At 50.2% G+C, this 26,442-nt stretch overlaps 2 protein-coding genes across 6 annotated transcripts in view; one reads left to right on the forward strand and one right to left on the reverse strand.

The window, feature by feature from the left end:
* The first annotated feature begins 15,370 nt into the window (after positions 1–15,370).
* On the forward strand, positions 15,371–24,301 carry LOC118006667 (glutathione peroxidase 3-like). Its single transcript, XM_034999398.1, has 6 exons — positions 15,371–15,526; positions 20,284–20,437; positions 21,617–21,734; positions 22,410–22,509; positions 23,143–23,378; positions 23,459–24,301. Exons 1-5 carry the CDS (start codon positions 15,440–15,442, stop codon positions 23,362–23,364), a joined length of 681 nt encoding a protein of 226 aa, XP_034855289.1. The 5' UTR covers positions 15,371–15,439; the 3' UTR covers positions 23,365–23,378; positions 23,459–24,301.
* Positions 24,302–24,838: 537 nt separating this feature from the next.
* Positions 24,839–26,442, reverse strand: part of LOC118006666 (TNFAIP3-interacting protein 1) — a 49,805-nt gene continuing 48,201 nt past the window's right edge. For all 5 annotated transcript variants that reach the window (XM_034999394.1, XM_034999395.1, XM_034999397.1 and 2 more), the window contains one exon: positions 24,839–25,592. In XM_034999394.1, the coding sequence (XP_034855285.1) occupies positions 25,558–25,592 (35 nt within the window). In that variant the 3' untranslated portion in view covers positions 24,839–25,557. The remainder of the gene's footprint in view (positions 25,593–26,442) is intronic.

The following is a 26,442-nucleotide window of genomic DNA, read 5'->3' on the forward strand; positions in this document are numbered from 1 at the left end:
AGGGGAAGGAAACCAGATCTGGGATTGGGAATGCTTGTTGCTACTGGAGCATCACAGCTTCTAGGCCCTGTCAGCTGAGAGAGGAAAGAAATATGTTTATATTAACTCCTGTATATCCACAAACTTGTAAGTATCTCTGTATATATCTATCTGTACCCACCGTCACTAAGCATGATTTCACAGTCTCCAGCTCTAATCCAGTATCATGTAGACCATCCTAACCTTCCCCACGTACTTATCTATAACCTGGCACTCCAACAATGAGAAACCTGGCTCCCCCATCTACCACCCATTTATTTAATTGTTCAATTCCAGTATACATGTGTAGTGGTTCAGGATTATTATCTTGTACCTCTGTGGAAAACAACATTAGCAACTAGGGTACAGTGTTTATTTGCCTCTAGTCTTACTCTTCCACCCATTTCCCAAGTTAATTTAGGCCAATACTTTTTCCCCTCACCCCCTGTAGTGAGGTTACTTCATACATGTGTGCTACAGTTAGATTCTTTTGTCAAAGCCTAAACTCCATCCTGAAATCCTCCTACTGCCCAGATTATGTTTTTAATTGATTACATTCAAGTTCATGGTTTGTGCTAAGTTCTATGGGTTTTTACAATTTCAGTGTCATGTATATTCTTCATTACAGTGTCACACAGAATAGTTTCATACCCTAAAAATCACCTGTACTTCCCCTGTTCAACTCCCCTCCCCTTCTCTGAATTCCTGAAAGCCAATGATATTTTTACTGTCTGTATAGTTTTCTTGCCCATAGTCCTATCAATGGAATCATACAGTATACAGCCTTTTCCATTTGGCTTCTTTCACTTAGCAGTATGTATTTAAGATGCAACCATGTTTTTGTGTGGCTTGATAACTCATTTCTTTTTTGTCACTGGATAATATTCCATTGTATGGATGTAGCAGTTATTTTTTAACATATTTTATTATTTATTTATTTTATTATTATTTTTGACTGAAGTTGAAAAGAGGGACAAGAATGAAGAGTAGGAGAAGCACCCGTCCCACCAGGTTAGTACAAGACACCATCAGTAAAGCACTAGGAACTGGGCTCCTGTTGTTGAGAGTGAAGGGAGTACAGGAAAGTCACAAGAGCAGCGACATGAGAATGTAATGGGAGGAGAGCAGGTGGGCAGTGATAGGGCTTGATGTCTTACTGACCCCTGAAAGAAAATCTCAAGTTGTGTCCATTTTGATTATCATCTAACAGGTTCCAAAATTCAGGCTTTAGAAGCATGTGGGAGGAACAGCCTGGAAGGATACCCACCAGGTATTTTTAGTGTATCCTCGGACAAGTGTTCTGAGGACCCAGTGGTCCATTTGTCATCTACCCCAGGAACGTCTCTGCCATGCAGCTGAAGGGAACCCACATGCACTTTCTTCACAGGGTTTACCCACCTTCTGAACCCAGATAGAAGATACCAAACAAGTACTGAATTTCCCCCAGATTTCACCCCCATGTGGAGATTGTCAGCTCGGGAAGAACATTGCACAATAGCCTGGTCTAAGCAGAGGTTTTTGTAGTGACCTAGTCCAGCCCTCTAACTCCTCCACACCAGTGCTCAAGTGGCTTGGGGATCCTCCAGGAAAGCCCACCAATTTCCCATGCTCAAGGAGGTATTGCTGTCCTGGCACCCTTCAGAACTCTTGAAGAAGGAGCACAAGGAGAGCCTCATTTCCATGAAACAGGGACCGTGATCTCAGAATTCTAAGTCACAGACTTGGTGTAAGCAGCAGAGTTGACCTACACTCCAGAGTTTATGGCACAGTGTCCTCCTGCCCTTCTTCTGTCCAGAACATTGAAGATTCAAGATAATATCTGCAAGCCATGGAAATCTTGTAAATTCATCATGATGTTTGCACCAAAGGCACCAAGCCTTTTAAGCTTGCCCCATGTATTCATGGCTCTGTAAATGGTTATTCTGCCCAGAGCCACTGCATGTAACTGTCATTTAGATTTTCACTTGCCTTTTGGTACTAATGGGGTCAGTTTTTGTCATTTAAGTTTTAAAAACTCTCTGGATACCTGGGGAAGTAGTATAGCTCAGTGATTAAGAGCACAAGTTTTGGGGTGCCTCGTTCCAGTTTATTTAGGTATGTACCTAGAAGTGGAACGGTTTGGCCATATGGTAATTCTATGTTTAATTTTTTGAAGAACCACCATACTGTTTTCTGCAGTGACTTCTGATGTACAGTTTTAAGTTCAGACTTTCTAATATGATAAAAAGAAAAAAAAAAAACAAAACTGGAAGCTGAAAACTGACCTTCCCTCATAGAGCCAGATATACAGGCCCTGCCTGGTTAAAGACTGAAAACAGTATCATCACCCTTCCTGCTGATGATATGAGAGTGTTACTTTTTTATCATTTAAATTTTGTTTTAAGTCGTGATTATTAAAACACTTAAACTGTAGAGTTTTTATGTGCTCTGGATGTCCGTGAAGTGGCCCTTGGGTGTGGAGTCTTTGAGAAATGCTGAGTAAACACTGAACCAACATCTATTAAACTTACTTAAGCCATCTCCTCCAGGAACTTTTCCTACCCTCTGCCCCAGGAGATTCTTCCTATCCCCTGAGCTCCTGGAGCAGACCCAAGGAGCAGATAAATGACTGTCGACGCTGCCACTCTCAGAGGCCCATGTGTCCCGGGGTGACTTTAGCATCAGCTTATGGTGTGTGTGCATTGTCCTGGAGCATGGAATCTTTTTTAAAAATATGATTCAGAATACTCCCCAAATCAGCTTGGCTTGTCACAACAGGTAACTTATAGGTATCTGGTTTTACTGACAGGTTCCCCCACGATTAAAGGAGCTATATTTTTCTTTTTTTTTTTTTAAGATTTTATTTATTTATTTATTTGACAGAGAGAGAGAGCTATCACAGGTAGGCATGGCGGCAGGCAGAAGGAGAGGGAGAAGGAGTCTCCCTGCTGAGTAGGGAGCCCGATGCGGGGCTCGATCCCAGGACCCTGGGATCATGACCGGAGCCGAAGGCAGATGCTTAACCGACTGAGCCACCCAGGCACCCCAAAGGAGCTATATTTTTCTAATAGCAATAATTCATGCTTATTGTGAGAAATCGGACATACAACTGTAAAGAAAGTGAAAAGCAGCTGTATTCCACCACCCAGTGTAAACACTATTAACATTTAATGGGTTATCCTTTCATATGTGCATAGATATTTACAAAAAACAGGGCGTAGTTTATATGTTTTATAACTAGAGTTTTACTTAGCAGTACACCATCGACATCTATTTCATTATTTTAAAATGGCTTGATAATATTCCTCTTTATGGATATGCCACAATATATTTAGCCAAACGCCTATTTGGAGGCCTGGTTTGTTTTCAGTTTTTCAGTAATCTAAACGATGCTGAGATAACCTCTGGCTTCTAGATTATAAGCTTAATATGCAGTTTGAATTTTATCCACAAGGGGGAAGCAAGCTACTGTGAGAAGACAAGCTAAGCTCTAAAAGCAAAAAACAACTAGAAAGTTCTTTGGCATATATAAGCTCACCCCAAGCTTGTGAGGTGGATATTAATATTTTCCCCATTTTCTACGTAAGGAAACTGGGTGTGAGGAGAGTCATTCTCACCAACCAGTAAGTGCTGAGGTGGGATTCAAAGCTGTCTTCTGATTCCATTCAGCTTGCTTGCTTCATTTCCCTGCGCTTCCGAAGTTGACAGCAGTAAAACTTTCTCCCCATGTTCAGTTCAGTTCTAGGCACTGGGCTGGCATACTATGCAGAAATAAATGGGAGGATCCCTGCCCCTCAGAGGGTCATTATCAGGTGTGAGGACAGATTTATACATAAATAACTGAGTGACTAAATGCCCACCAGAATAGAGAGAGCCCAGGAAGGCAGGAAAGTCACTTTGTAGTGAGACTAGGAATGGCTTTATGAAAGAGACTTGATAGTTTTAAGAGCTAAGGTTTATTTAGCTTTTACTCTCTAAGAGGCACTGTGCTAAGTGCTTTATATGCATTTATTAGAAATTCCCCCATATGGGGCACCTGGGTGGCTCAGTCTCAGGTCACCTTCAGCTCAGGTCATGATCTCAGGGTCCTGGGAGTGAGCCCCACATCGTTGGGCTCCCTGCTCATTGGAGAGTCTTCTTCTCCCTCTCCCTCTGCCCCTCTCCCTGCTTTGTGTGCTCTGTCTCTCTCAAATAAATAAAAATCTTTTTTAAAAAAGAAAAAAGTTCCCCCATAGACCTGGAAGGTATTATATCCTTTTTATAGGAAAGAAAATTAATGGTCAGAGAGTTAAGAAATTGGCTACTTGTAGAAGAATGCTAGAATCCACATCCTTCAAGTCAGTTGATAGGACCTAATAGGGATGGTAGACTTTCAACAGGCAGAGGTCAGAAAGAGACTTTTAGGAGATGAAACATGGAAACAAAGTCTTGGAGTCAAGAAATACCAGGACATTTGCAAATGCAAGGTGATCATTGTGCCTGGAGGGTGAAAGAAGAGGAATCTGAGGAGATCAAAACTAGAAGAAGACTGAACCAGATTGGAGAAGTCTGGGAATAGCAAGCCAAGGAGATCCTAGTGGATTTTGTAATCGGGGGAACCAACCAAAGAGAATGACATGACCTGTGCTTTATCAAGATGAAGTTATTGCATTGCATAAGAGGACAAGGAGACTAGGTAGGGAAAATCCATAGGATTTGACATTTCATCAGATGTTGGGGAGAGAGAAGGGAAAGCTATGATTAAAGTTCCAGGTTTGGGTAGCAGAGAATGTGGATGTGTATTCCAGAGGAGAGGCTGCTGGGAGGGAAAAGGAGATGACGTCACTTTTCTTATGTGAGATTGAGGGGCCTGAGGGAGCTCTGGGTGGAGATGCTCACTGAGGAGCTGGAAGTAGGAAGCTTGTGCTTTAGATATGGTACCTGGGAATCACAAGAAATTGCCCCAGGAACTGGCTAGGGAGAATTTATACTTAAGATTCAGCAGGGGACGTTCATACCCTGATAACTTGTAATTCCACTGCCAGATTTCTGTCATAGAGAAGCAAAATCACCTGTGACAAGATGTGTGAAGGATGTTCAGGCAGCATTGGCTGTCACAGCGAAAGGATGCGTGAGGGGAGGAGTGAGCAAATAAACCATAAAATGTCCACATTGTGTAGGGGTTAATAATTCAGTAGATTTAAAATGCTCACATGGACAGATTTCTAAAACACACAGTGGACGAGGAAGGCAAATTGTAGCACAATAATAATGTGCCATGAAAAAAATAAAGGAGAAAAATGCCAAACAAACAAACAAAAAAATGCTTTCACGTACGTATTTTAAGTGATGGGTGTGGGTGCACAGAGAAAATTCCGGAAGGATAAACAGACTGCTAATTATGCTAGAGGAGAAGAGTTGTGACAAAAATGGAAAGCAGAAGGAGTGGAATGGGATTTTTGCCTTAGTTATCAAGTTTTGATTTTACAAGAGGAATGTAATCATATATTATGTGAATGAAAATTCTCAAACTATTAAAAAAATCTATAGGTCCAATGAGAATAAGAGAGAATGGAAGAGACAGGGACATATTCCAAGACTCAAGGTAAGTCAATATTAATGGAAACACTGGGAGAAGTTTCTGGAAGTGCAAGGGGGCGGGGGGAGGGGGATCCTCTGCACTCACCAACTCTGTAGGGACAACCAGCAGGATGAGCCCTGTGAGCTTAGCTAGTTTTCAACAGCTTTCAATTATAGCCAAGCTCCTGTGTCCTTGAAAGGTCACCGTGTCCTACCACTTGCCTTGGAACAAGCTGGTGTTTTTCTGTTCTTTCTGACTTGTAAATGTCCTAAGACATTTCATCCAGTACTTGTGTTTGGACATACCCTCCTTTCCCAGAAATTCCCCAGGGTTCTTGGTGTTCTCATTCCAGTCTTTCAGACTATGAAAACCCAGTAAATACCTGCCATGTCTCTTGTCCCCCATTCAAAAATATTCCTGTTCCAGGTCACTTGCCATGGGAAGTTTTTAATGGAATTTCTCAAGGGACACCCGGCATGGATGTAGCTAACACTGACTGAGCACATGGAGGTGCCATGCATGGTGCTAAACTTCATATAAGTATCTCATTTAATCCTGCCAGCAACCTAGTTGGTACTATTATAACCCTCATTTCTGGGATGCCTGGGTGGCTCAGTGCGTTCAGCATCTGCCTTCGGCTCAGGTCATGATCCCAGAGTCCAGGGATTGAGTCCCACATTGGGCTCCCTGCTCAGCAGGGAGTCTGCTTCTCCCTCTGCCCCTTCCCCCCCACACTCGTTCTCGTTCTCTCTCTCTCTCTCAAAAATAAATAAAATCTTAAAAAAATAATAACGACCCTCATTTCACAGCTGAGACCTGGTGTGTGGTGGGTGAGTGTGTGTGTGTGTCTCCTTGTGTTAGTTTGTCCTAAGGGATTAAGTAGGGACAGTGGTAATTGGAGAGCATGAGGGACCGGACTGGAAACAAATTCTCAAGTGCTCAGGGGGGTTCAGTTTGCCAAGTGCCTTTATAACCACCATTTCATTTGTTTTCACCATTAGTGCTCTAATGATGGTGGTCATTAGGAAAAATAATGAGATGAGTCAAACTTTAATTCCCTTGAAGTGGCAGCCATCGGGTCAAGGGTTTTTCGGGCCCATTAACCTACCATGCAGCCTTGGACAATTCTGCAAGGGGGTGGATGTAGACAGAATGTGTGCTCTCTGTGGCTTCTTTTGACCCACCTCTTTAAGGATCATTGAGTTTCCAGCAGCTGCTTCTGCCAGTCTGGACACTCTTGGCCAGGCACCCCGTGCTCTCCAAGCCCGTCTATCCCAGGAGATAAAGCTAAGTGGTAGAGGAGCCAGTTTTCTGGAGTTAGTAAACAGGCTGTTTATAGCCAGGAGCAGTCACGAGGCAGGAACAGGCAGGCTGGGAGGTCATGCTCCTTCTGAATGTTGAGATTTCTCATAAACATCCCCCGTCAGCCTTCTGGGATGCAAGGACAACTCTGGGCCCATTGCCCTTGCCTGGCAGAGCGCCAGGGCCCCCACACCTTACTCCCTTCTTCTTTCTCCCTGCCATGGCTCTCCTCCTCTTTCCTTTCTCTTCTCCTGTCCCCTTCTGTCGCCCTTCTTCCATAATGGAGAGAAGATCCATTTCCACATTAGACACATTTAATAACTTTGGGCAGGTAATTCATCCCTCAGAGTCTCCGTTTCCTCCCTTGTGAAATGGGGGTAATAATGGGGCTCTCCTCAAAGAATATCAGAGAAGGTGCCTAGCACTGTGTTTAGCACAACCAATGGGTATTTAAAACATGTTTGCCTTTCCCCTCTCCCCCTCCACCTCATCCCTTCTCCCTAATCCTGGCCCCCGCCCATGTTGTTTACGTTGGAGTTGGGAGAATGGGATAGACCTTACTTAGATAGGTAGATAAATAAATGAATGAGCTCACTTAAAATTGTGAAAAGTAATAAAAGAGTAACAAAACAAAGTGATGTGGGGAAGGAGGCTGCTTCTGTCTGCTGTCCTCAGAATAGAGTCCAAGGTCATCAAAGCCCATCTCCATCTGCCTTTGTTTACCTCTCCAGCCTTACCTCTCCTCACTTTTCACCTTGAGCTCTCTGCTTTAGCCATGAAGAACACAGAGTATCAAAGCTGGAAGAGGCCAGTCAGCCTTTGAGCCAGTGGTTCCTTCGGCTCCCGGCTCCAAACACTCCTGTGTCTCACTCATCGTGAAGGAGTCCTCCTACTCCTTCCCAGATTACTAGTTACTTCTACCTGGAAGTCAGCCCTGCAGCCACCGAGCTGAGTTCAGCTTCTCACTCTGTATTGCCACTTCCCCTGTGAGAGTATCCATCACCCTGCACAGTCGGCTTATGGTCACCTCCCTACCCAACTGTGAGCCTCTTGAGGGCAGGAATCACTCCTCATTCACTCTGAGTCCCTGAATCCTCAGCAGTTGGGACAGTGCATAGCACCTGGTAAGTGCTTAATAGACACCTGTTGTTTACTAATGTGCTTATGGAATACTTGGTTTAGTAAGTTTAACAGTTCAGTAATATGAGGAAAAGGCACTGACAAGGCATAGCTCTAGAGAGAAAGAATGAATTGGAAAGGAAAAAAACCCTCCTCAGTTCTTGTTGAAGTTCATGTTCTAGCATCCTTCGGCTCCAACACTCTATCAGAGCCCTCTAAAAGGCTTACTGAGCAAGCAGGGCAGAAGGCGTTGACCCCATTTAACACCTCCCAGGGGAAGGTCATGCCCCAGAGGGGTGAATCTGCTTTGGCTGAAGTTACCCAGGCAGGTAGTGTTAGAGTATGTCTGAATAAGGTTAGGGCCCTAGAGACTTCGGCCCAACCTCTTCACCTTGTGGGAGATGTGCATGGGCATGGTTATATGCAGACTCTGAACTACCCGTGTCCTAGCATTTCAAATCAAAATAGCCATTTGAGAGAGACAAAAGCCACGAAGGAGGAGACCATATGATTTACCCACAGTACCCCTCGCCCTGTAACCCAGCCCAGATTCTGCTAGGCACCACCCCATTTGTCATCATGGACTCCTCCCTGGGTTCGGTTCATGAGAAGCTGCACCCTCTTAGACTGACCAGGATGGACAAAACCCCAGAATTCTAATTTCCTCATTTCTGAATTGGAGGGACTGCAAGGATCAGAGAGAAGGGACTAGTCTATGGCACATACTGAGAAAGGACCAGGACTCCAGACTGTCACTCCAAAACCTTCTCAAGTAGACTTCACAAGCCCCCTTGACATGAACCTTCTGAGTTGGGGAAGGGGTAGGAATGATATGGACCTGACCTGGCCATTTGTTAGCTGTGGTCATGTTGGGAGAAGCCAGTGGGGGAGGGGCAGGGATAAGCTACTTACCCCATCTTGTTGTTCTGCTCTGGAGTTTACCAGTTCCTTCCAGTCCTCATTGGTTTTGTGCATTGTTAGTTAACTCACAGGAAGTAGGATGTGGGTTGTTCACTGGTAAGTGATTATTTATGAGGGTTATTACTGCTCTTCCAGCACTAGAGTTTCTCCCAGCCCAACAATAACCTAGAAAGGATAGAGGTGGGTGGTGTGAGGCCAGCAGAGACATAGGTAGGACTCCCTACTACTAAGAAATGGGAAAAAGAGTTTGGGGTTCTAGCAACATGTAAGGGCATCCAAGAGAATGGAAGGGGCATTTTGGCTGAAAGCCTGCAGCTGCATTTAGCCTAGGTGTCACCCTTATAGATGCTTGTATTTGCTGTGGGACCTTAAACAAATCATTCAACCTCTCAGATGAGAGGGTTGAATGAGATAGTCTCTAAGAGGGGCTCTTCCCCTTTTTAAAAGTCTCCCTCCCACTAAACAGGCTTTGGAGCAAATGGGAGTCATTCACTTCATGTCAGGTAAACTCAACAAACCTGGTCAAACTTGCCAGGCCAGGTCCTGGTCAAGTTTAATTGGGAGATCTGCAGAAAAGAGTAAACATAGCAGGACTGCTCTGCTTAGAAAGATCTGTTTGTTGGGCGCCTGGGTGGCTCAGTTGGTTAAGCGACTGCCTTCGGCTCAGGTCATGATCCCAGGGTCCTGGGATCAAGTCCCGCATCGGGCTCCCTGCTCTGTGGGGAGCCTGCTTCTCCCTCTCCCACTCCCCCGCTTGTGTTCCCTCTCTCGCTGTGTCTCTCTCTGTCAAATAAATAAAATCTTTAAAAAATAAATAAATAAAAAATAAAAAAAAAGAAAGATCTGTTTGCACAGTTGGCCCTTGGTTGGCTTTGGGAACTTCAGTTTCAGGAGAATTTCCACCATTCCCAGAATTGGTAAGAGTGGGTCACTGTGCCCAAACTGTTGATACAAACAATGTGGTTTATGCTGAACACCTGCTCTCCTTCTGGGAGTCTGGAACTTTGGTACATGCGAAACAGCGGATGCCTACATGGCTAGCCCCGAGAAAAAGCCCTGGGCATTGAGTCTCTGATGAGTCTTCCTGGCAGATAACATTTTACATGTGTTGTCACAGTTCGTTGCTAGAGGAATTAAGCACATCCTGTGTAACTCAACTGGGAGAGGACTCTTGGAAGCTTGTTCCTGGTTTCCTCCAGAGCTTGTCCCATGCACCTTTTCCCTTTGCTGATTTTGCTTTGTGAGCTTTCACTATAATAAGTGATAGCATGAGTATGACTATATGCTGAGATCTATGAGTCCTTGTGAATCACTGAACCTAGAAATGGTCTTGGGGACCTCAGGTGATAAGCCAAGATTTCACAGGCAACCATAATCCTTTACCAATCTCTTAAGATTATATAGCTTAAACTAGTGCTGTCCAGTAGAAATATAACATCAGTTGCCTATGTAAAGTTTTCTAGCAGTCACATTTTAAAATGTAAAAAGAGGTAAAATTAACTTCAAGAATATATTTTCAGGGGGTCCCTGGGTGGCTCAGGCAGTTAAGTGTCTGCCTTCTGCTCAGGTCATGATCCCAGGGTCCTGGGATCGAGCCCCACATTGGGCTCCTTGCTCAACAGGAAGCCTGCTTCTCCCTCTCCCCCTGCTGCTCCCCCTGCTTGTGCTCTCTCTCTCTCTCTCACTCTCTCTGTCAAATAAATCTTCAAAAATATATATATATTTTTTCAAGGTGCCTGGGTGGCTCGTTCGGTTTAGCATCTGACTCTTGATTTTGGCTTGGGTCATGATCTCAGGGTCGTGGATCAATCCCCACATTGGACTCTGCACTCAGCGCGGAGTCTGCTTGTCCCTCTCCCTTTGCTCCTCCCACCATTCACAGGCTCTCGCTCTCTCTTTCTCTCTAGCTCTAAAGTAAATAAATAGTCTTTTTAAAAAAATACGTTTTCTTTAACCCAATATATAAAATATGAACATTTCAACATGTAATGATATAAACATTTATTGGGATATTTTACATTCTTTTTTTTCATATGAAGTCTTCAAAAACCCATGTGTATTTTATACTGGTGGCACATCTCAATGTGGACTAGCCACGTTCCAAGCACTCACTAGCCACACCTGGCTCGTAGCTGCCATGTTGGACAACACAGGTGAGCGATCAACGGCAAGGTCTCTGGAGACAGAACATCTGGGTCAGAATTCTGGCTCTACCATCTACCAACTGCATGACCTTAAACAAAATTACTTAACCTCTCTATGTATTAGTTTCTTTATCTGCAAAATGGGGATAATAATGTTAGCTACTTCATGAGGTTGCAGGGATTTTTCAAAAAGTTAATAAATCTAAAACAATACCTGGGACATGTAGGATGTTGGGTGAATGCTGGCGGTTACTCTTACTGTCCAACAGTTTTGCCCTTGAGATCAACTTGTCCAACTCCTCATTCCATAGATGAGGAAACTAAGGCCCTGAGTTTGAAAGGCCCTGGTTTCAAAAGTCAAGGCTCTAGCTACGTCTCCTCTTGATGGACTCCCTGTGTCCTGGCTGACTCTGAGATTGGGTCAGCCAGTTAGTCAGAAAACCAGCAGCAACAGGCCATACCTGGGTTCTGCAATCTCTTCTTGATTGCAAAACAGGGCTACTGTTTGAAATTGGCACTGAGGTGATGGGGGCTGGGCCTCCCCTCTATTGCCCCCATCTCGACCCATCAGTTGGGCTGGCTGACCCCATCGTCAAGTCCAGTGCCTACTCAGCAGTGATAAGGCTGGCTTCCATTGTTCTGGCTTTTTACAGCCCTTCTTGTTTATTAACTCATGTTCTGTCTTCCTCAAAGACACAGAGCATCAGCACTTTTTAAAAAAACCTTCTTTAAGTCATCTGTAGTCCCTACCTACCCACCAAACAGGTAAGTAGTAAGCTCCCTGTGTATGTCTCCAAAAAAAATGAAGAGGCACTGGGTGCCCACTTGTCTGGGACTCTGTAGAGCACATTCTCGGGCTGGAAGCATAACTGGCTTCTGATTCCTCTACAGCATCTGTCTCTACCCTTCCTTTCCTGAAACCCAATGCAAATCATTTACTCTCCTGTGATAAGCTCACTTCGCATCACTCACATGTCTCAGATCTTCCTAGCTGCTAGAATCCGACCAGTTTTGTGGGCTCAAATTGTTAGCACATGCTGACCTGAAGCTCTGCTTATTCTAGATGCTAAATAGTGTTTTGTTTGACATTTATTTAATATTTACTGAGCATCTACTATGTATTAAGCCCTGTGCAAAGTTTTGGGAATGAAGCCTTTGTGGCCCTTGTGACTTGGTGTAGAAAGTAAAAAAGAAATGATGATAAAGGACAACAAAGGGTTGATATAGAAAGTATCAAATATTCTAGGAACAATACTTAAGCAAGGGGACCTGAACAGAAGTGGAGACCTGAAACATGGTGAAAGTGAACCAGTTAGGGAGAGAATGTGGAGTGCTCCAGGCGGAGGGAAGAGCCGAGACAAAACCTGGAGGTAAGAGAGAATCAGGTATGTTGGAAGAACGAGAAAAAGGCCCAGTACAGCTGGGCTAGAGAGAATGAGAGGAGTGTGGCTGGACTTTGAGGACATTGTCTAAAGCACTAAGGAATTTGGACTTCAACCTGGGGCCAAGAGGAAACAGCCTGGTGGAGAATAACATCTTTCAAAACATAGGGTTCTGGGAACAAATCAACTAAATGAGCTCATAAGGTGGGCAGTGAAAAGACTGGGGCATACTATTTCCATGTTTGTCTTCATGTTCTTGGTGCCAAGGCTCAGCCCTCTTGAAAGTAGTGTGCAGGCAGTCTGCAGTGCCCGCCATGTTCCCCTGACCCCCAGCGGTCCCCCCACCTGTCTGTGAGGCCAGTACTCATGAGTTTCTTGTAGACACGCTTTCCTTAGACCCTTCTGGAACTGTAGAGCCGCAGAGACCATCACCGAGAGACTGCCAAAGACTCTTGATTAAGAGTTGGACCAGTTGAGGCCCAGAGAAGGAAAGTAACTTGTGTGTGGCCCCACAGCAAGCCTCCGGCTTCTGACTCCTTCTTATTTCCCCCAAAGAAACTGAACACCAGGGCTGGGACTAGGATGAGGCAAGTCAGGCACATAGGGTGCAAAATTGAAGGAGGCTCTCACTCTCGGCTGCCAGTTGAGCACTTGCAAGACCCTAGGTGGCCACTGGCCTCCTCCTACTCCTGGCTCTGTGGGACACACCTTGAGGATGGAGATTGCAACTTCCAGAAAACTCTCTGACGTCTCTCATGGTGTTAACATGGTGCCAGGAACATATCTGGAGGGTCACTAGATGCCTACTGAGGATAATGAACAATGGATTTCTGACAAACTGATAGGTGTACAGACATTTGTATCTTTGGGTAAATACGACCTTCAAAAGACAACAGAACAAAGGGAAGACTGCCTGAGACTGGAGTCTAGAGATTTTTTTTTTTAAGATTTATTTATTTATTTATTTGAGAGAGAGAATGAGAGAGAGAGCACATGAGAGGGGGGAGGGTCAGAGGGAGAAGCAGACTCCCTGCTGAGCAGGGAGTCCGATGCTGGACTCGATCCAGGGACTCCAGGATCATGACCTGAGCTGAAGGCAGTCGCTTAACCAACTGAGCCACCCAGGCGCCCTGGAGTCTAGAGATCTTGATTCTGGTCCCTGCTCTGCCACCGATTTACTGTGGGAACTTGGGCAGATTGTTCTTCATCTCTAGGCCTCAGGGAAATGAGGCGGTTGAATAACATTTATTGAGCACATGCTCTGTGTCAGCTGCTGTTCAAACACTTCTGCGCTTTAACTCACTTAAAGACTTTCTGGACTTCAAGGTTCCCTTCCTTTCAACAGGCTGTAGTTTGAAGAAAGGCTTTATGGAGAATGTGGGACTTGAGAGAGAACTTCCAAATTCCCACGGGGACAATATCGCCAGTCAGAGGAAAGGCATGCTATCTCAGGGCACTTCTCTGCCAGAAGACAGGATCGCCTGCCTCAGAACCACCTTTGGAACGTGTCTGAAGGCAGATTCTCAGCCTCTGCCCCCAGAGATTCTAATACAGTGATTCTGGAGTGGGTCTGGGAATCGACTAGAAGCTTCCCAGGTGACTCTGGTAGTCGGGCAGATTTGGGAAGCACTGATCCCAACACATTCCCCTATCTATGAACAGGATCATACCAAGATAGCCCAGACCTAGAGCTGCCTACCTCATCAATGGTATCTCCGAGCAGAGAAATGAATTCTTTGGTTGATTAATGCAATATTTAGCACCTGTGCTCTAGGCCCTGGGCCAGGTGGTGATTATGGTCCCTACTCTCAAGGAACTTCTGTTCTAGGTCTCTCACTTATTTTAGAAGCTAGCCAGAACCAGAAGGGCATCAGGAGGTCATCAGCTAATCCCATCATTACACAGTTGGGGAAACCAAGGCCCAGAGGGGGAAAGCAACACATTCAAGACGACACAGCAAGCGGGGCGCCTGGGTGGCTCAGTCGTTAAGCGTCTGCCTTCAGCTCAGGTCATGATCCTGGGGTCCTAGGATGGAGCCCCGCGTCGGGCTCCCTGCTTCTCGGGCAGCCTGCTTCTCCCTCTCCCACTCCCCCTGCTTGGGTTCCCTCTCTCGCTGTCTCTCTGTCAAATAAATAAAATCTTAAAAAAAAAAAAAAAGACTACACAGGGAACAAATGTATTTTCTGCTCCCAAATCGGCTGAGGTATCCCAGTGTTCTTTCCAGGAGGGGGCTGCATTCAAAATCTGTGGCATCCACTCTTTGCTGCTTTTTAAAAAAGAGGGGGGGGATTTTATTTATTTTAGAGAGAGAGATGGTGCACAGGGGGAGCGGCAGACAGAGAGTGAGAATCCAAAGCATACTCCTCCCCAAGCATGGAGCCTGATGTGGGGCTTCCTCCCACCACGGTAGATCATCACCTGAGCCCAAAACAAGAGTCCCATGCTCAACGACTGAGCCACCCAGGTGCCTCCACTCTGTGCTTCTTACTTGCTAAACCTGCATGGAGCAAATGTTCCTAGCAGTCTCACTTCAGAGCTTGCTGTCATTTTTAATCCTCAACATTCCTTCAACTGGAATGGAGGAAGGAGGAAAGAGGGAGCACCACGGGGTGTTTCAAAACCTAGGAGTACGAAATGTTTCCTAGGATTGAGGCTTCCATCAGTTCTTCAGTGATATTTTAAAGCCCTGTCCCCTGGCTGTGCTGGAGGACGTAGTGCCTGCCTCCTCTTGCACTTTAGAGCCCAAAGAAGAGGGGGCAGCCTCATGGGTTGACAAGGACCGGCTCCCATTTCTGCCCAGACTTGCTTATGTCACTGTCGCTCGGAGCCCAGGGAGGAGAAGGAGGGTAAGTTGTGCCCGCCCCTGAAATGCCAGCCGCCCTGCGATTGGCTGCAGGGGCTCCGGCCCGGCCGCGGATTGGTCATCGCTGAGGGCTTGAAAGGTGGCTGAGAGCATCGGACACCTCAGACGGCGCTGGCCCGGGCTCAGACCGCAGACGCGCCCCCTGCCCGCCATGGCCCGGCTGTTGCGGGCGTCCTGCCTTCTCTCACTGCTCCTGGCTGGCTTCGTCCCGCCGGGCCGGGGGCAGGAGAAGTCGAAGGTGAGTGAGCCTCGGGGGTGGGGGCCCGGCGGGACGAACAGAGCCTGTCGGTGGCGAGGCACCTCTCTTCCCGGACTCCCCTCCAGGAGAGCCAACACCTCGTGCGCTGACCCTTAACTCCGGTACCTCCCTCTCCGCCTCCGGGACCCCCACCCGGCGCGCCCGTGTCTTCGCAGTTTCATCTATGGGAGATCTGGGTGCCCTGGGAGGGCAGAATGAATAGGGAGGAGGGTCACTCTCGCCGAGTTGACCCCGTCTGCCCCACGGCTACCTCAGTGTCGCCTTGCTACGTGCATGCCAAGACTGTCCCCAGCTACTCCCCTCCAGGAGGGCCTGAAGAGGGTGGGGGCACAGAGAAAGGCTAGAGACTCCGCGTCTGGGTTGGCTGCGGAGGTTCCCCGGGGAGACTGACAGGCAAGGAGAAAGGGAAGGAGCTGGGTGGTCCCCGTCTGGAAGAATTGCGACGAGGCCTCTTCTAGCCCAGGAATTAATGCAGGTAGATATGCCCACTTGGATTCCAGGGCGTTGGTAGAAGAGGCAGCGATCTGTGACAAGAAGCACTCTGGATTGGCAGTGCACAACCCCCAGGACCCTGGCTAGACCCTCAATCCTTTCTGGCCTCCATTTGTCCATCTGTGGGGGGCGGGCTGGAGTGGGGAGGGTGGGGGAGGGGCACAATGAAGCTGATGGTTTCAGAGCGAATGCTTGGAGAAACTGCAAAATCCACACGCTGCTCTGTGAAGGTCTGTCTGCGGCAGCCTCACTACCCACCACCCACTGCCCACAGCAGCCTGAGCAAACCTGGTAGTCGGAGAAAGTTGGGGACTGCCAGCTCAATAGGAAAGGCAGAATTTTCCTGAGCCTTCATCTACCCCCAGCAGTGTGTGTGACCCTTAGCTAGAGTGGGGATGCTGAAGCCAAGAGTGGGGTGACCCAGCACGCTTATCTCCTAGGATAGCACCTGCAAAAGTGGGCCCAGTAGACCGCTCTTCTCACGCAGGGTGGGAGGCAGAAGCCAGGCTTAGGTATAGACCCAAAGAGAGAGAGATTCGTCTCCACCCTCCCAACACACACACACACACACACACACACACACACACACACACCCCACATGCTTGTGTAAGCTCAAGAGAAGCTTTGAGCTTCTGTCTTTCTAAAAATCTTCTGGGTCTTTATTTTAAGATCTTAGGAGTCCAATTCTATTTCCAAAGTTCTATCTGCTGTTCAATTAGCCCATTCCATGCACAGGGTTCCTTCTGCATGTTTCTAACCTCCCATCCTGTCCTGTCCTCAGCTAAATCCCATTCAGTCTGTTTCTTTTTGGAGTAATCCTAGAAACTGGATGGCTATGAAGGCATTTCGTCCCCCTCTTCTCCTTTGTATCCAGCCCTGTTCATTATCCCCAGCTCAAAAGGCATTTTCCAGGTCAGGGATGGGACTGAGTTTCAAGATTGTGATGTGGGGTAGAGGTAGGCGTAGGCAGGCCAGCACCATGGAGTCAGCCCTTGACTCTCAGTTTGGGGAAAGCTGTAGAAGATTGGGCCCTGACTCGAGAAGGCTGGAGGGAAGAATGTGGACCCCATGAATAACTCATCATAGCTGTGTTTTCTTTGCAGGACTCTAGGGGAGGAATAGGTGGATTCAAAGAGAACAGGATGGGTATGGTCTAGAAAAGTCTTAGGGTGAGGTATGATCCTATCAGATGCAGCCGGTTAGGACTTGCTTACTAACGACAGTCTGGGCATGTCCATCTCTGCTCCCAGGCCCTTAGAGTCGAGATGTCATAGCTCCGGATTCTAAGACTCAACCATCTACCTTGCCTCCGACTCCCAGGGCCAAGGGTAGGATGGTGGGGCATGTGAGGAATGGGATGGGCAATAGGGGACAGTCTTGGAAGGATGTCTGCCTCCTCCCAGCTCAAAGGGAGGAGCCGGATAAGGAAGGAAATCCTCCTTCCCTTGCTGTGTCCTCTCTGCAGTCCAGCTTCAAGCTACTCAGGCTCCCTGTTCTTGCTGTGCAGAAGGACTCTGCAGAAGCTGGAGAGGGTAACAACAGCTGACGTGCATGGGATCCTAGTAACCGCTGGTTTCTAGGTGACTAAACGAGGCAGAGAGAATCATGGAACCGCAGGCTGACAGAGCTGAAGAGCCCTTAAGACAACACTGACTCTGAGCCCATCTGACAGGCGAGCAGCCAGAGCCCCACAGAAGGGAAAGGAGTGGTCACACAGAGTCAGAGTCCCAGCCAGGCCCAGAACTCAGGTCTCCCGCCCCCAGGCCCAGGCTCCTTTCACCACCCCACACTTATGGCAGTGGTAGATGGGAGAGGAGAAAGGTCCAAGAGCAGAAGTCCAAGCCAGCCAGGGTTCTGGCTGAGACCCCCTCCAACTGCCAAGCCAGCAGCACTCTGCCATATTGCCCAGCCGTGGCAGGACTGGGGCATGTGCACTGCCCACCCCCCACCTGAGTCCCCCACCTGCCGCCTCCTCTGGCCTCCCTGTTCAAGGTGCAGGGTCTCTGGCGTTCATGGGCCCCAGAGGAGGGAAGGGGGCCCACAGCTCACCTAAGGACAGCTCACAGCTCACCTAAGGCTCAGTCCTGATCTAGGCCATGGCTTCCACCACCATGGGCCACCCTCTGACCCCCATCCGTCTGAACCCACAACCCTGGTCTCAGTGGCCCCGGTAGACAGCTTGGAGGCTCTGTCCTCATCCCTTCCCCCGGAGACACCTTGCAGCATCATCTTCTCTACACTGGCTGGGGACCATCAAAGCTTCTTCACAATAACGGAGGAAACTCAGGGCTTTTCACTCTAGCTGTAGGCAGAATAATCACTATCTCCTGATGTGGGGATTTCTCTCCAAGAGGGTTTCAAGACTGTTTTGTTTTGCACATAGATTCTTACAGCCATTTGGGGAGGCAGGTGGCATTATCCTTGCCTGTCAGCCTACTGAGGCTCAGAGAGTAAAAGTGACTCACTCGCCAGGGCCAGCAAAGACTAAAAAGCCTAGTGAGAGGAGATTCCCCTCGCCCCACCCCCATCCCGAAGCTGTGCCCAGAAGTGGATCGTCCTGTTGTTTACAAGCTTCTGTTATTTCGACCTCCTCTTGGCTTTTGTTCTCTTCATTTCCCAGAATCTGTCTTTGGATCAGGGTGGAGGGGTGAGCCGGGAGGCCTTGCCTTCCGGCTGCTGGACCTCTGCGGCCAGCAGGGCTGGGTTTGTTGGGCTCTGGTTGTATTCTGTGGGGGAACTGACCCAGCTGGGGCCAGGGAGGCACAGGGGCTAGAGGAGTTAAGGTTTGGACGTGCCTCCAGCACCCACCAGAAGTCACGGGGCATGGAATGCCAGTCTCATGGAAAACAGGGAGTTGGCCCTGAAGCCAAGAAGAGAGCTTGCAGCTCTCTGGGAATGGCTTGTAGGAGGCCTACGACAAGGCCTGGCTCAGCAGGCCTACGACATTTTCCAGACTGAGATGGCTTTTCTACACCCTCCTGGGGCCACACCCTGCCAGCCAGATGACTCCCTTCACCCAGTTGGGCCCAGGTACCTCACCTCAACAGCAAGCCTTCCGGGACTGATGGTGAGGAGAGGGTGTGGATTTGCTTTTCTAACTCCCACCACCTGTCTCTGTCTCTCCTGATCTATAATGCTAGTTTGCACTTCATTTGCTTATTGTCTTGGCACCTCTCTCCTCCTCCATCACAGCCAGAGATGACCTGATACAATGCTGGCAATCATCTTCCTTTCCCGTCATGACCATCGCCGCTGCTGACTGCGTGATGGGTGCCAAGACACCCTTTCAAGAGTAGACCCGGGTTTTCATGGCCTGTACCAGAGCTGGGGTGGGCGTAGAGTGGAGTGGGATGCAATGCCCTGCTGGTTGGCAGTGGTCCCATTCCTCCTCCCCCACTGCTGGTGACGCTGGTGAGCCATCATGGTTGAGCATAGCTGATCCAGCTCAAGGTTCTCATCTCAGAAAAGAGGAAACTGCGGCCCAGAGAAGAGAGAGGGCTAGCCCCAGACCACACAGGGAGTTAGTGGCAGAGCTGGACATGGAATCCAGGTCCCCCACCCGAGTCCGTCGTCTGATACTTGTTCTAGATTTGACCGGGGGCAGCAGCCGGGCACGGAGGAAGACATACCGGTCATCCCAGCTGCACGCTTACAGAGAACGTGTCCCATGGGCGAGGCCCTGTTGCTTTCCCCTTGCCGGCACACGGAATCCTTCTGGCAGGCCTCTCCCCTTCCTGGCTCCTCCTGCTTCCCTGTTTTATAGCAACAGCCTCAGCTTTCCAGTCCTCCAGATCTGAATCACCCCTCTCTACACGGCCCCTTCTTCCTTTCTGTTCAGTTCCTCCTTCACAATGCTGTCATTCAGGCCCACATCGTCACCTGCCAGGCTGGTTGCGATGGCCGCCCCAGGAGCCTCCAGCAGCGCCTCTGATGAGGCAACCGCCCGTCCCGGCACGGTCTCTCTCCGGGCCTGGCAAACGTTTCCATGCGAGCACGGGAGGCGAAGTAATGGTCGCAGTAAGCAGTACGGCAGGGTTCCGCACACTCATCAGCAGATTAAGTGCTTTCATAAGCATTCCCTTGCACAAGGAAGTAGACCTTGGTTCTGGTCCAGTTCCAGTTCTCGGAGTGGTCTTGGGCAAGTCACTCTCCCTGTTGGTATCTTTCATGATCCCGAAAATGGAGATGCCCAGGTTCCCTTCCGACTCTCACCGCTCCCTGGTGCTGGTCTTCCTCTGTTCCAGACGGACTGCCACGCTGATGTGAGCGGCACCATCTATGAGTACGGCGCCCTCACCATCGACGGGCAGGAGTACGTCCCCTTCAAGCAGTATGCTGGCAAATACATCCTCTTTGTCAACGTGGCCAGCTACTGAGGCCTGACAGGCCAGTACATTGGTAAGAGCCCAGCCCTGCTCCCCTGCTGTAGGGCTGTTTCTGCCAGTTGGGCACATTTTAATCACAGGAGCTTTTTTGGTGCAAGTGGGAAGGGGTGACCCTTATCATGAGATTCCAAGCCCTGTATCCCAATTCTATTGTCTTCAATATTTCCGTGAAGATTACCATATAAGCCTGAAGTCTGATTGCCTTCAGATTATGTTCTAGAAGATTCCCAGTGACCCTTCATCCCTGGGCACCCCAACTGCCCTGAAAGCAGAGGGATGGAGGAGATTGGTTCTGTGCTTGGTGTGTTCTTCCAGTGGAGTAAGAAATGGTAGCTTTATCCTGCTGAGAATTTCCCATCTGCCCTCAGCCCCATCTGCTCTAGTGCTTCTGTTGGCCCCCATCTGGAAACCAGGCAGTTAGACGGAGGCCCTGAGTACGTGTGTCAGTGGCAATCCCGGGTGTTTCACCCAGGTTTCGTGATCCTGGTATCCTCACTCCCCTCTGCCGAGCTAGGGCAGAGGAGATAGCCGGAGGGAACAGGCAGGCCAGAGGCATCTGATCGCACCCACAGGAAAATGTCGTGGGGCTGAGCACAGTCTGCTGGCGGGGTTGGGGGGAAGCAAGGGCAACCTGACCCTGAATGTCTGCCCGGCAGTCTCAGGCAAATTCCTGGAAGTGGAATGATGGTGGGCACTGGGTACTCTTGTCTAGAATGCTTCTGTCCAGCCCTTGGAATAGAGCAGAGTGTGTTTGTGCAAGAGATGGGCTGGTTGCTGGCACTGAGGGAACTGGAGAGCTGGGCCAGGGCCTCCCTTCGATTCCCAAACTGCCGGGAAGTCCTCTGCCTTCTGCCCAGGGATGTATGGCTCTTGCTCTAAGAAACTCAATCCTGAGAGTCCTGAAGGAGCCCTCAGCCTACTGGCCCAGTGGCAGTGGGCAGCTGACTGACTCCTGATTTGAGAAAGGGTACTGCTCTTTCCTCCCCAGACCTCCAACCCAACCAGATTGGTCAGGAGAATGGGGCTTGTATCCCAGCATTGTCACACTCCCTAGGCAATCTTGGCCAAGGCCCTTCCCCTGTCAGGCCTCGGTGATTTCAGCTCACGGTGGGTGAGCAGGTAGAGTGGTGCAGACGAGGCAGGAGTCCTTGATAGTCTACCTTCATCTCTGCTCTCCTTCTCCCTGGCCCAGAACTGAATGCACTACAGGAAGAGCTTGAACCATTTGGCCTGGTCATTCTGGGCTTCCCCTGCAACCAATTCGGAAAACAGGAGCCAGGAGAGAACTCGGAAATCCTACCCAGCCTCAAGTGAGTGCTTGCTTGCTTGGTGTCCCGAGAAAGCTCCTCTGAGAAAGCACAACGCCCCTGTGCCCCAGCCGAGGCGCCAGGCCTCTCTTGCATTGGCCCCTACTCATGATGGGTACTTAGCCACCAAGAACTACGCTCCCCTTCCAGGAACCCCGTTCACTGGCATGAACGGAAGAGGGGTTGGACACAGGGACGACTGTGTGTGCGTGCATGATGGGATGGCGGGGGGAGGGCGTGGGTGGGGAGAGTGCAGGCAGGGGACAGGGTTACTGAGAAGGTACCAAACCAGAAAAAGAAGCTTGCACACCCACACTATGCCTATGCCCATTCAATACTCATCAGCTCCCACTGCCTGGTGAGGAATAAAATCCAGATTCCCAGCGCCTCCTCCCTGTTCAGTCCCTTCTTTTTTTTTTAAGATTTTATTTATTTATTTGAGAGAGAGAGAATGAGAGACCGAGAGCATGAGAGGGAGGAGGGTCAGAGGGAGAAGCAGACTCCCTGCTGAGCAGGGAGCCCGATGCGGGACTCGATCCCGAGACTCCAGGATCATGACCTGAGCCGAAGGCAGTCGCTTAACCAACTGAGCCACCCAGGCGCCCTGTTCAGTCCCTTCTTGTCATCTGAGCCCTAGGCCCCATCTCCTTGGGACCCACATAAGAATATTCCTTGTAGGTATGTCCGACCGGGCGGGGGCTTCGTCCCCAATTTCCAACTCTTTGAGAAAGGCGATGTGAACGGGGAGAAAGAGCAGAAGTTCTACACATTCCTGAAGGTGAGTGCACAGCTGCCGCTGTGCTCAGCCCAGCTGACCCTGGTTCTGGACAGAGCTGCAGTCACTCCTGGCTCCAGCCCATGCGGAGACAAGGCCCGTGCCTTAGGCCCCTGGGGGGATTTCCTGGCATCTCGCATTCCAACCATAAGGCTTGGCAGACTCTGGGTTCTCAACAGCCCATTTTATAGATAAGGCCCAAGCAGGGCCCCAGAAGGGACAACCTGCTAGAGCCAAAGCCAGTCCTGGGATTCCATTTTCTTTTTATTAATTAATTAATTAATATTTATTATTTTTATTTATTTATTTATTTATCTATTTATCTATTTATTTGACAGAGAGAGACACAGCAAGAGAGGGAACACAAGCAGGGGGAGTGGGAGAGGGAGAAGCAGGCTTCCCCCTGAGCAGGGAGCCCGATGCGGGGCTCGATCCCAGGACCCTGGGATCATGACCCGAGCCGAAGGCAGACGCTTAACGACTGAGCCGCCCAGGCGCCCCTGGGATTCCATTTTCAACTCAAAAACTGGTGCTCTTTGCTCAGTGCCAGGCTTCTCCTACCTCCACCCCGGAAGGCCTGGAGAGGGAGGGTGGGAAGGGCCCCGAGCAGGGTTGACACTCTTCTTCCCGCTGCAGAACTCCTGCCCTCCCACCTCGGAGCTCCTGGGCTCACCGGGCCGCCTCTTCTGGGAGCCTATGAAGGTCCATGACATCCGCTGGAACTTTGAGAAGTTCCTGGTGGGGCCGGACGGTGTACCCATCATGCGCTGGTACCACCGGACCACGGTCAACACCGTCAAGATGGACATCCTGGCTTACATGCGGCGGCAGGCGGCTCTGGCGGTCAAGGGGCAGTAAATCAGACCTGCCCTCCCCCCCCCCCCCCCCCCGCCCCCCCGGGGGGGGGGGGGGGGGGGGCGGCGGCCGGGAGGGAAACCAATTCCCCCCCCCCCCCCCCCCCCCCCCGTGTCCACCGTGCGGGGGCTGGGGAGGGGCTCCATTCAGGAAGGAATCCATTTCTCCAACCACACCACACTCCCGCCATAGACCCCTCGCTGTTCCACAAGGCCCCCGCCTGACGCAAACATGTGCGTACGATTGTGTCTGTACTGCCGTGCACGTGGGTGTCTGCACGCATGCCCATAGGCGCGTGTGACCCCGTGTGCGCGCGAGTGAACAGCCACCTGGGTCCACCTGCGGGAACATGGGCAACGCATACCATATGCGTACGCATAGCTGCGTGCTGCAGAGAGTGCGAGAAAATACCTCCCCTTTCTCTCCAATTCTGACGATAACCATTCACTTTCAGCTGAGCCCACGGTAAAACCAGCTCTCGATCCAACTGTTCTGTTCTGACCTACACCTCGACTTTGGGGCCAGCATCTCCCATTGCCTCCAGATATCACCACTGAAAGGCCCAGAAGTTTCTGGGTCTACCACACTGCCCAGTCTCCCTACTCTCCACCATGCAGCCCCTCTCTTCCTGAAGGGCCCTCCCAAGCCCCCTACCCCACCCCATAGTGCTCCCTGACAGCAGCCAAGGCAGATGTGAGAGCAAGGGCCACGTTCCCCGGGTCAGGAATGGCATCTCCATGAAGGAGGGGCCCGAAGCCCTTATGGGCGGACCTCCCCTGAGCCTGTCCGAAGGGCCAGCCCTTAGTGCATTCAGGCTGAGGCCCTTGGGCAGGGATGCCGCCCCTGCTTTTCCGGAGGATGTGCCCTCTCCCCTCACCCTGGTCCCTGGCATTAGACTCCCCCCACCCCCCGTCTGCCTAGTAAAGGCCTTTCTGCAACACCTGAGCCTACTGTGGTGCTTCCTCCATGGGGCCACCCTTGGTTGCGGGGGGGGGGGCGGGGGGAGTTGGAGGAAGAAAAAAGAAATGGAGGGAATGCTTCGGGCCCCTGCTGTTTGGTTTCTACCTAGACCCACTCTGCTTCTCTAACTTGGCATTTGGAGTTTACAAAACCAGTTCCCATCCACGCTCACTCCCTCCCACAATTCTCCAGGCAGCTGGGGCTGAGACGAGGTAGTCCCTGTGACAGGTGAGGAAACAGCCTCACCAAAGGGCCGGCCTTGCCCACTGCCCCCTGACGTGTGAGGGGCAGGACGGGAATTGAAACCCAGGTCCCCTGATTCTCGGCCCAGACTCCTTCCACTGGCCCTGGGCGCCTCACCTTTGGAGAGGCTCAGAGCAGAGCCCCGGGGCTATCTGCCCAGAGCCCTGGTGATGCTCTCAGGGGACTAGGGGGAACGGGACACAGAAAGCAGCACTCTCACTGACTGGGAGGGGAACGCTAGCCAGGGCATAAAAGAACACAAATCATAGAACACTGATCTTCAACTTGGATTTATGTCCAAGATTCGTGCAAACAGCTGCCCAGGGACAGCCAGCCACCTTGATCTGGGCCTCTGGCACCCCAAGCCTCCAGCTTCACGGTGGGCCCCTCAGCACATGTGGCTGGCGGGGCCTTCATCCCAGGCTGCCATGGTGCTGGCAAGGCTGCCGTGGGTGGAAGTGGTCCTGCAACAGGACGCCTGTCATTCTCTCCTGCTTCTGGGAGCAAACCCGCTCTTCCCGCAGCTCCTCAGAGGGGAAGGCTTGGGCACGGGGCGGGTCCGGCTACCATAGAGCTTGAAGCAAAACTTAAACACACACGTAAATGGGACATGTTCCACCGAGGGGCTGGAACCACTTCCAGGGAAGTTTCGAAAGGAAGGGGTCTCCACTGCACCCCACTGTTGAGACTGAGGTTCCCCAGTTATTCCACAAAGCATGGCAGGTCAAAGTCGGATGAGGCCTCTCGCCACTTGGCTGCAAGGTAGTGAGTTTCTCCTGGTCACCACAAAGGAGGGGCCAAATGGAAGCCTTCCGGGTCGAGCCTCTCCAGTCCGGAAACGGTTTAGTTCGGGCTGGGGCACAACCCAGTGGCCCATCAGCCTCCCGTCCAACCAAGGCTCTGGCCACACAGAGAACATGGCCTCTAGTTTTTCAGCAATCAGATCAGGTGGCTCTGTAAGACGAAGGTGGAGCCAAGTGACATAATCTGGTCTCACTGAGGCCCCTCACGGTCATTTTTCGTAGACTCTAAATAAAGAAAAACATTGAGGACTTTAAAAATGATGGGGTACAGGAGGTTTCAAAGGCCTAGAGAAACGAGCAAGTAACAATGGAAATCACAGAGTTGAATGCTGCTGAGCACCAGGCCCTGGGCTAGGACCTTAGGTACATCTGTCATTCAATCCTTGCCCTGCCCTTTGAAGCAGGCAGATTATTTTCCCTTTATGGAGGAGGGAATAAGGACACAGAGAGATTTTTAAGAATTTGCCTAAAGTTCCAGATCTAGGAAGCGTTTGGGCTTAGCCCATCTGGCTCCAGATCCCAGAGGTGGAGCAGTTCTCGGGGTGGGGAGAGCCCCGCCCATTCGCCCCTCATCCCAGCCACATCCCAGGGGCTCCAACACAACCTCTAGGGCTCTGCCAGGAGCCATGAGAAAACAGCTGAGCAGCCCGATGCCTCCTCCCACCCACAGTGCCTCCACATCCTCCTGCAGCCCCTGCTTGCATCCCTTCTGTGAGGGGCCCTCTCCCTCCCGGCAGAGCCACAACCCGTGGAAAACACCTGTTTGTGCTGAGAAGGACTCGGCTCCCCTGCTCCCCCCCAGGAGGCAAGGGAGTGCCTTCGGCCCCGCAGAGCCCCGCAGAAAGCAAAGGCGGTCACTGGGGCCCCGGAGTCCTCCTGTGACCTGTGAACCAACCTCCGGTCCTCAGCTGCTGCTGGCCAGCACCATGACCGGATGGAGCTTTTCAAAATGCATATCTGATCTGTCACGCCACTCTGCTTTAAACATGTCCAAGGGGAGCACATCGTCGCTAGGATAAAGACCAGCCCCCCTGTCCATCATCTGCAGGTCCCTGTTCAGCCTGGACTCACCTAC

Source organism: Mirounga leonina, unplaced genomic scaffold, assembly GCF_011800145.1.
Source record: "Mirounga leonina isolate KUSES-001 unplaced genomic scaffold, KU_Mleo_1.0 Mir_98, whole genome shotgun sequence".
In the NCBI taxonomy this organism is placed as follows: domain Eukaryota; kingdom Metazoa; phylum Chordata; class Mammalia; order Carnivora; family Phocidae; genus Mirounga; species Mirounga leonina.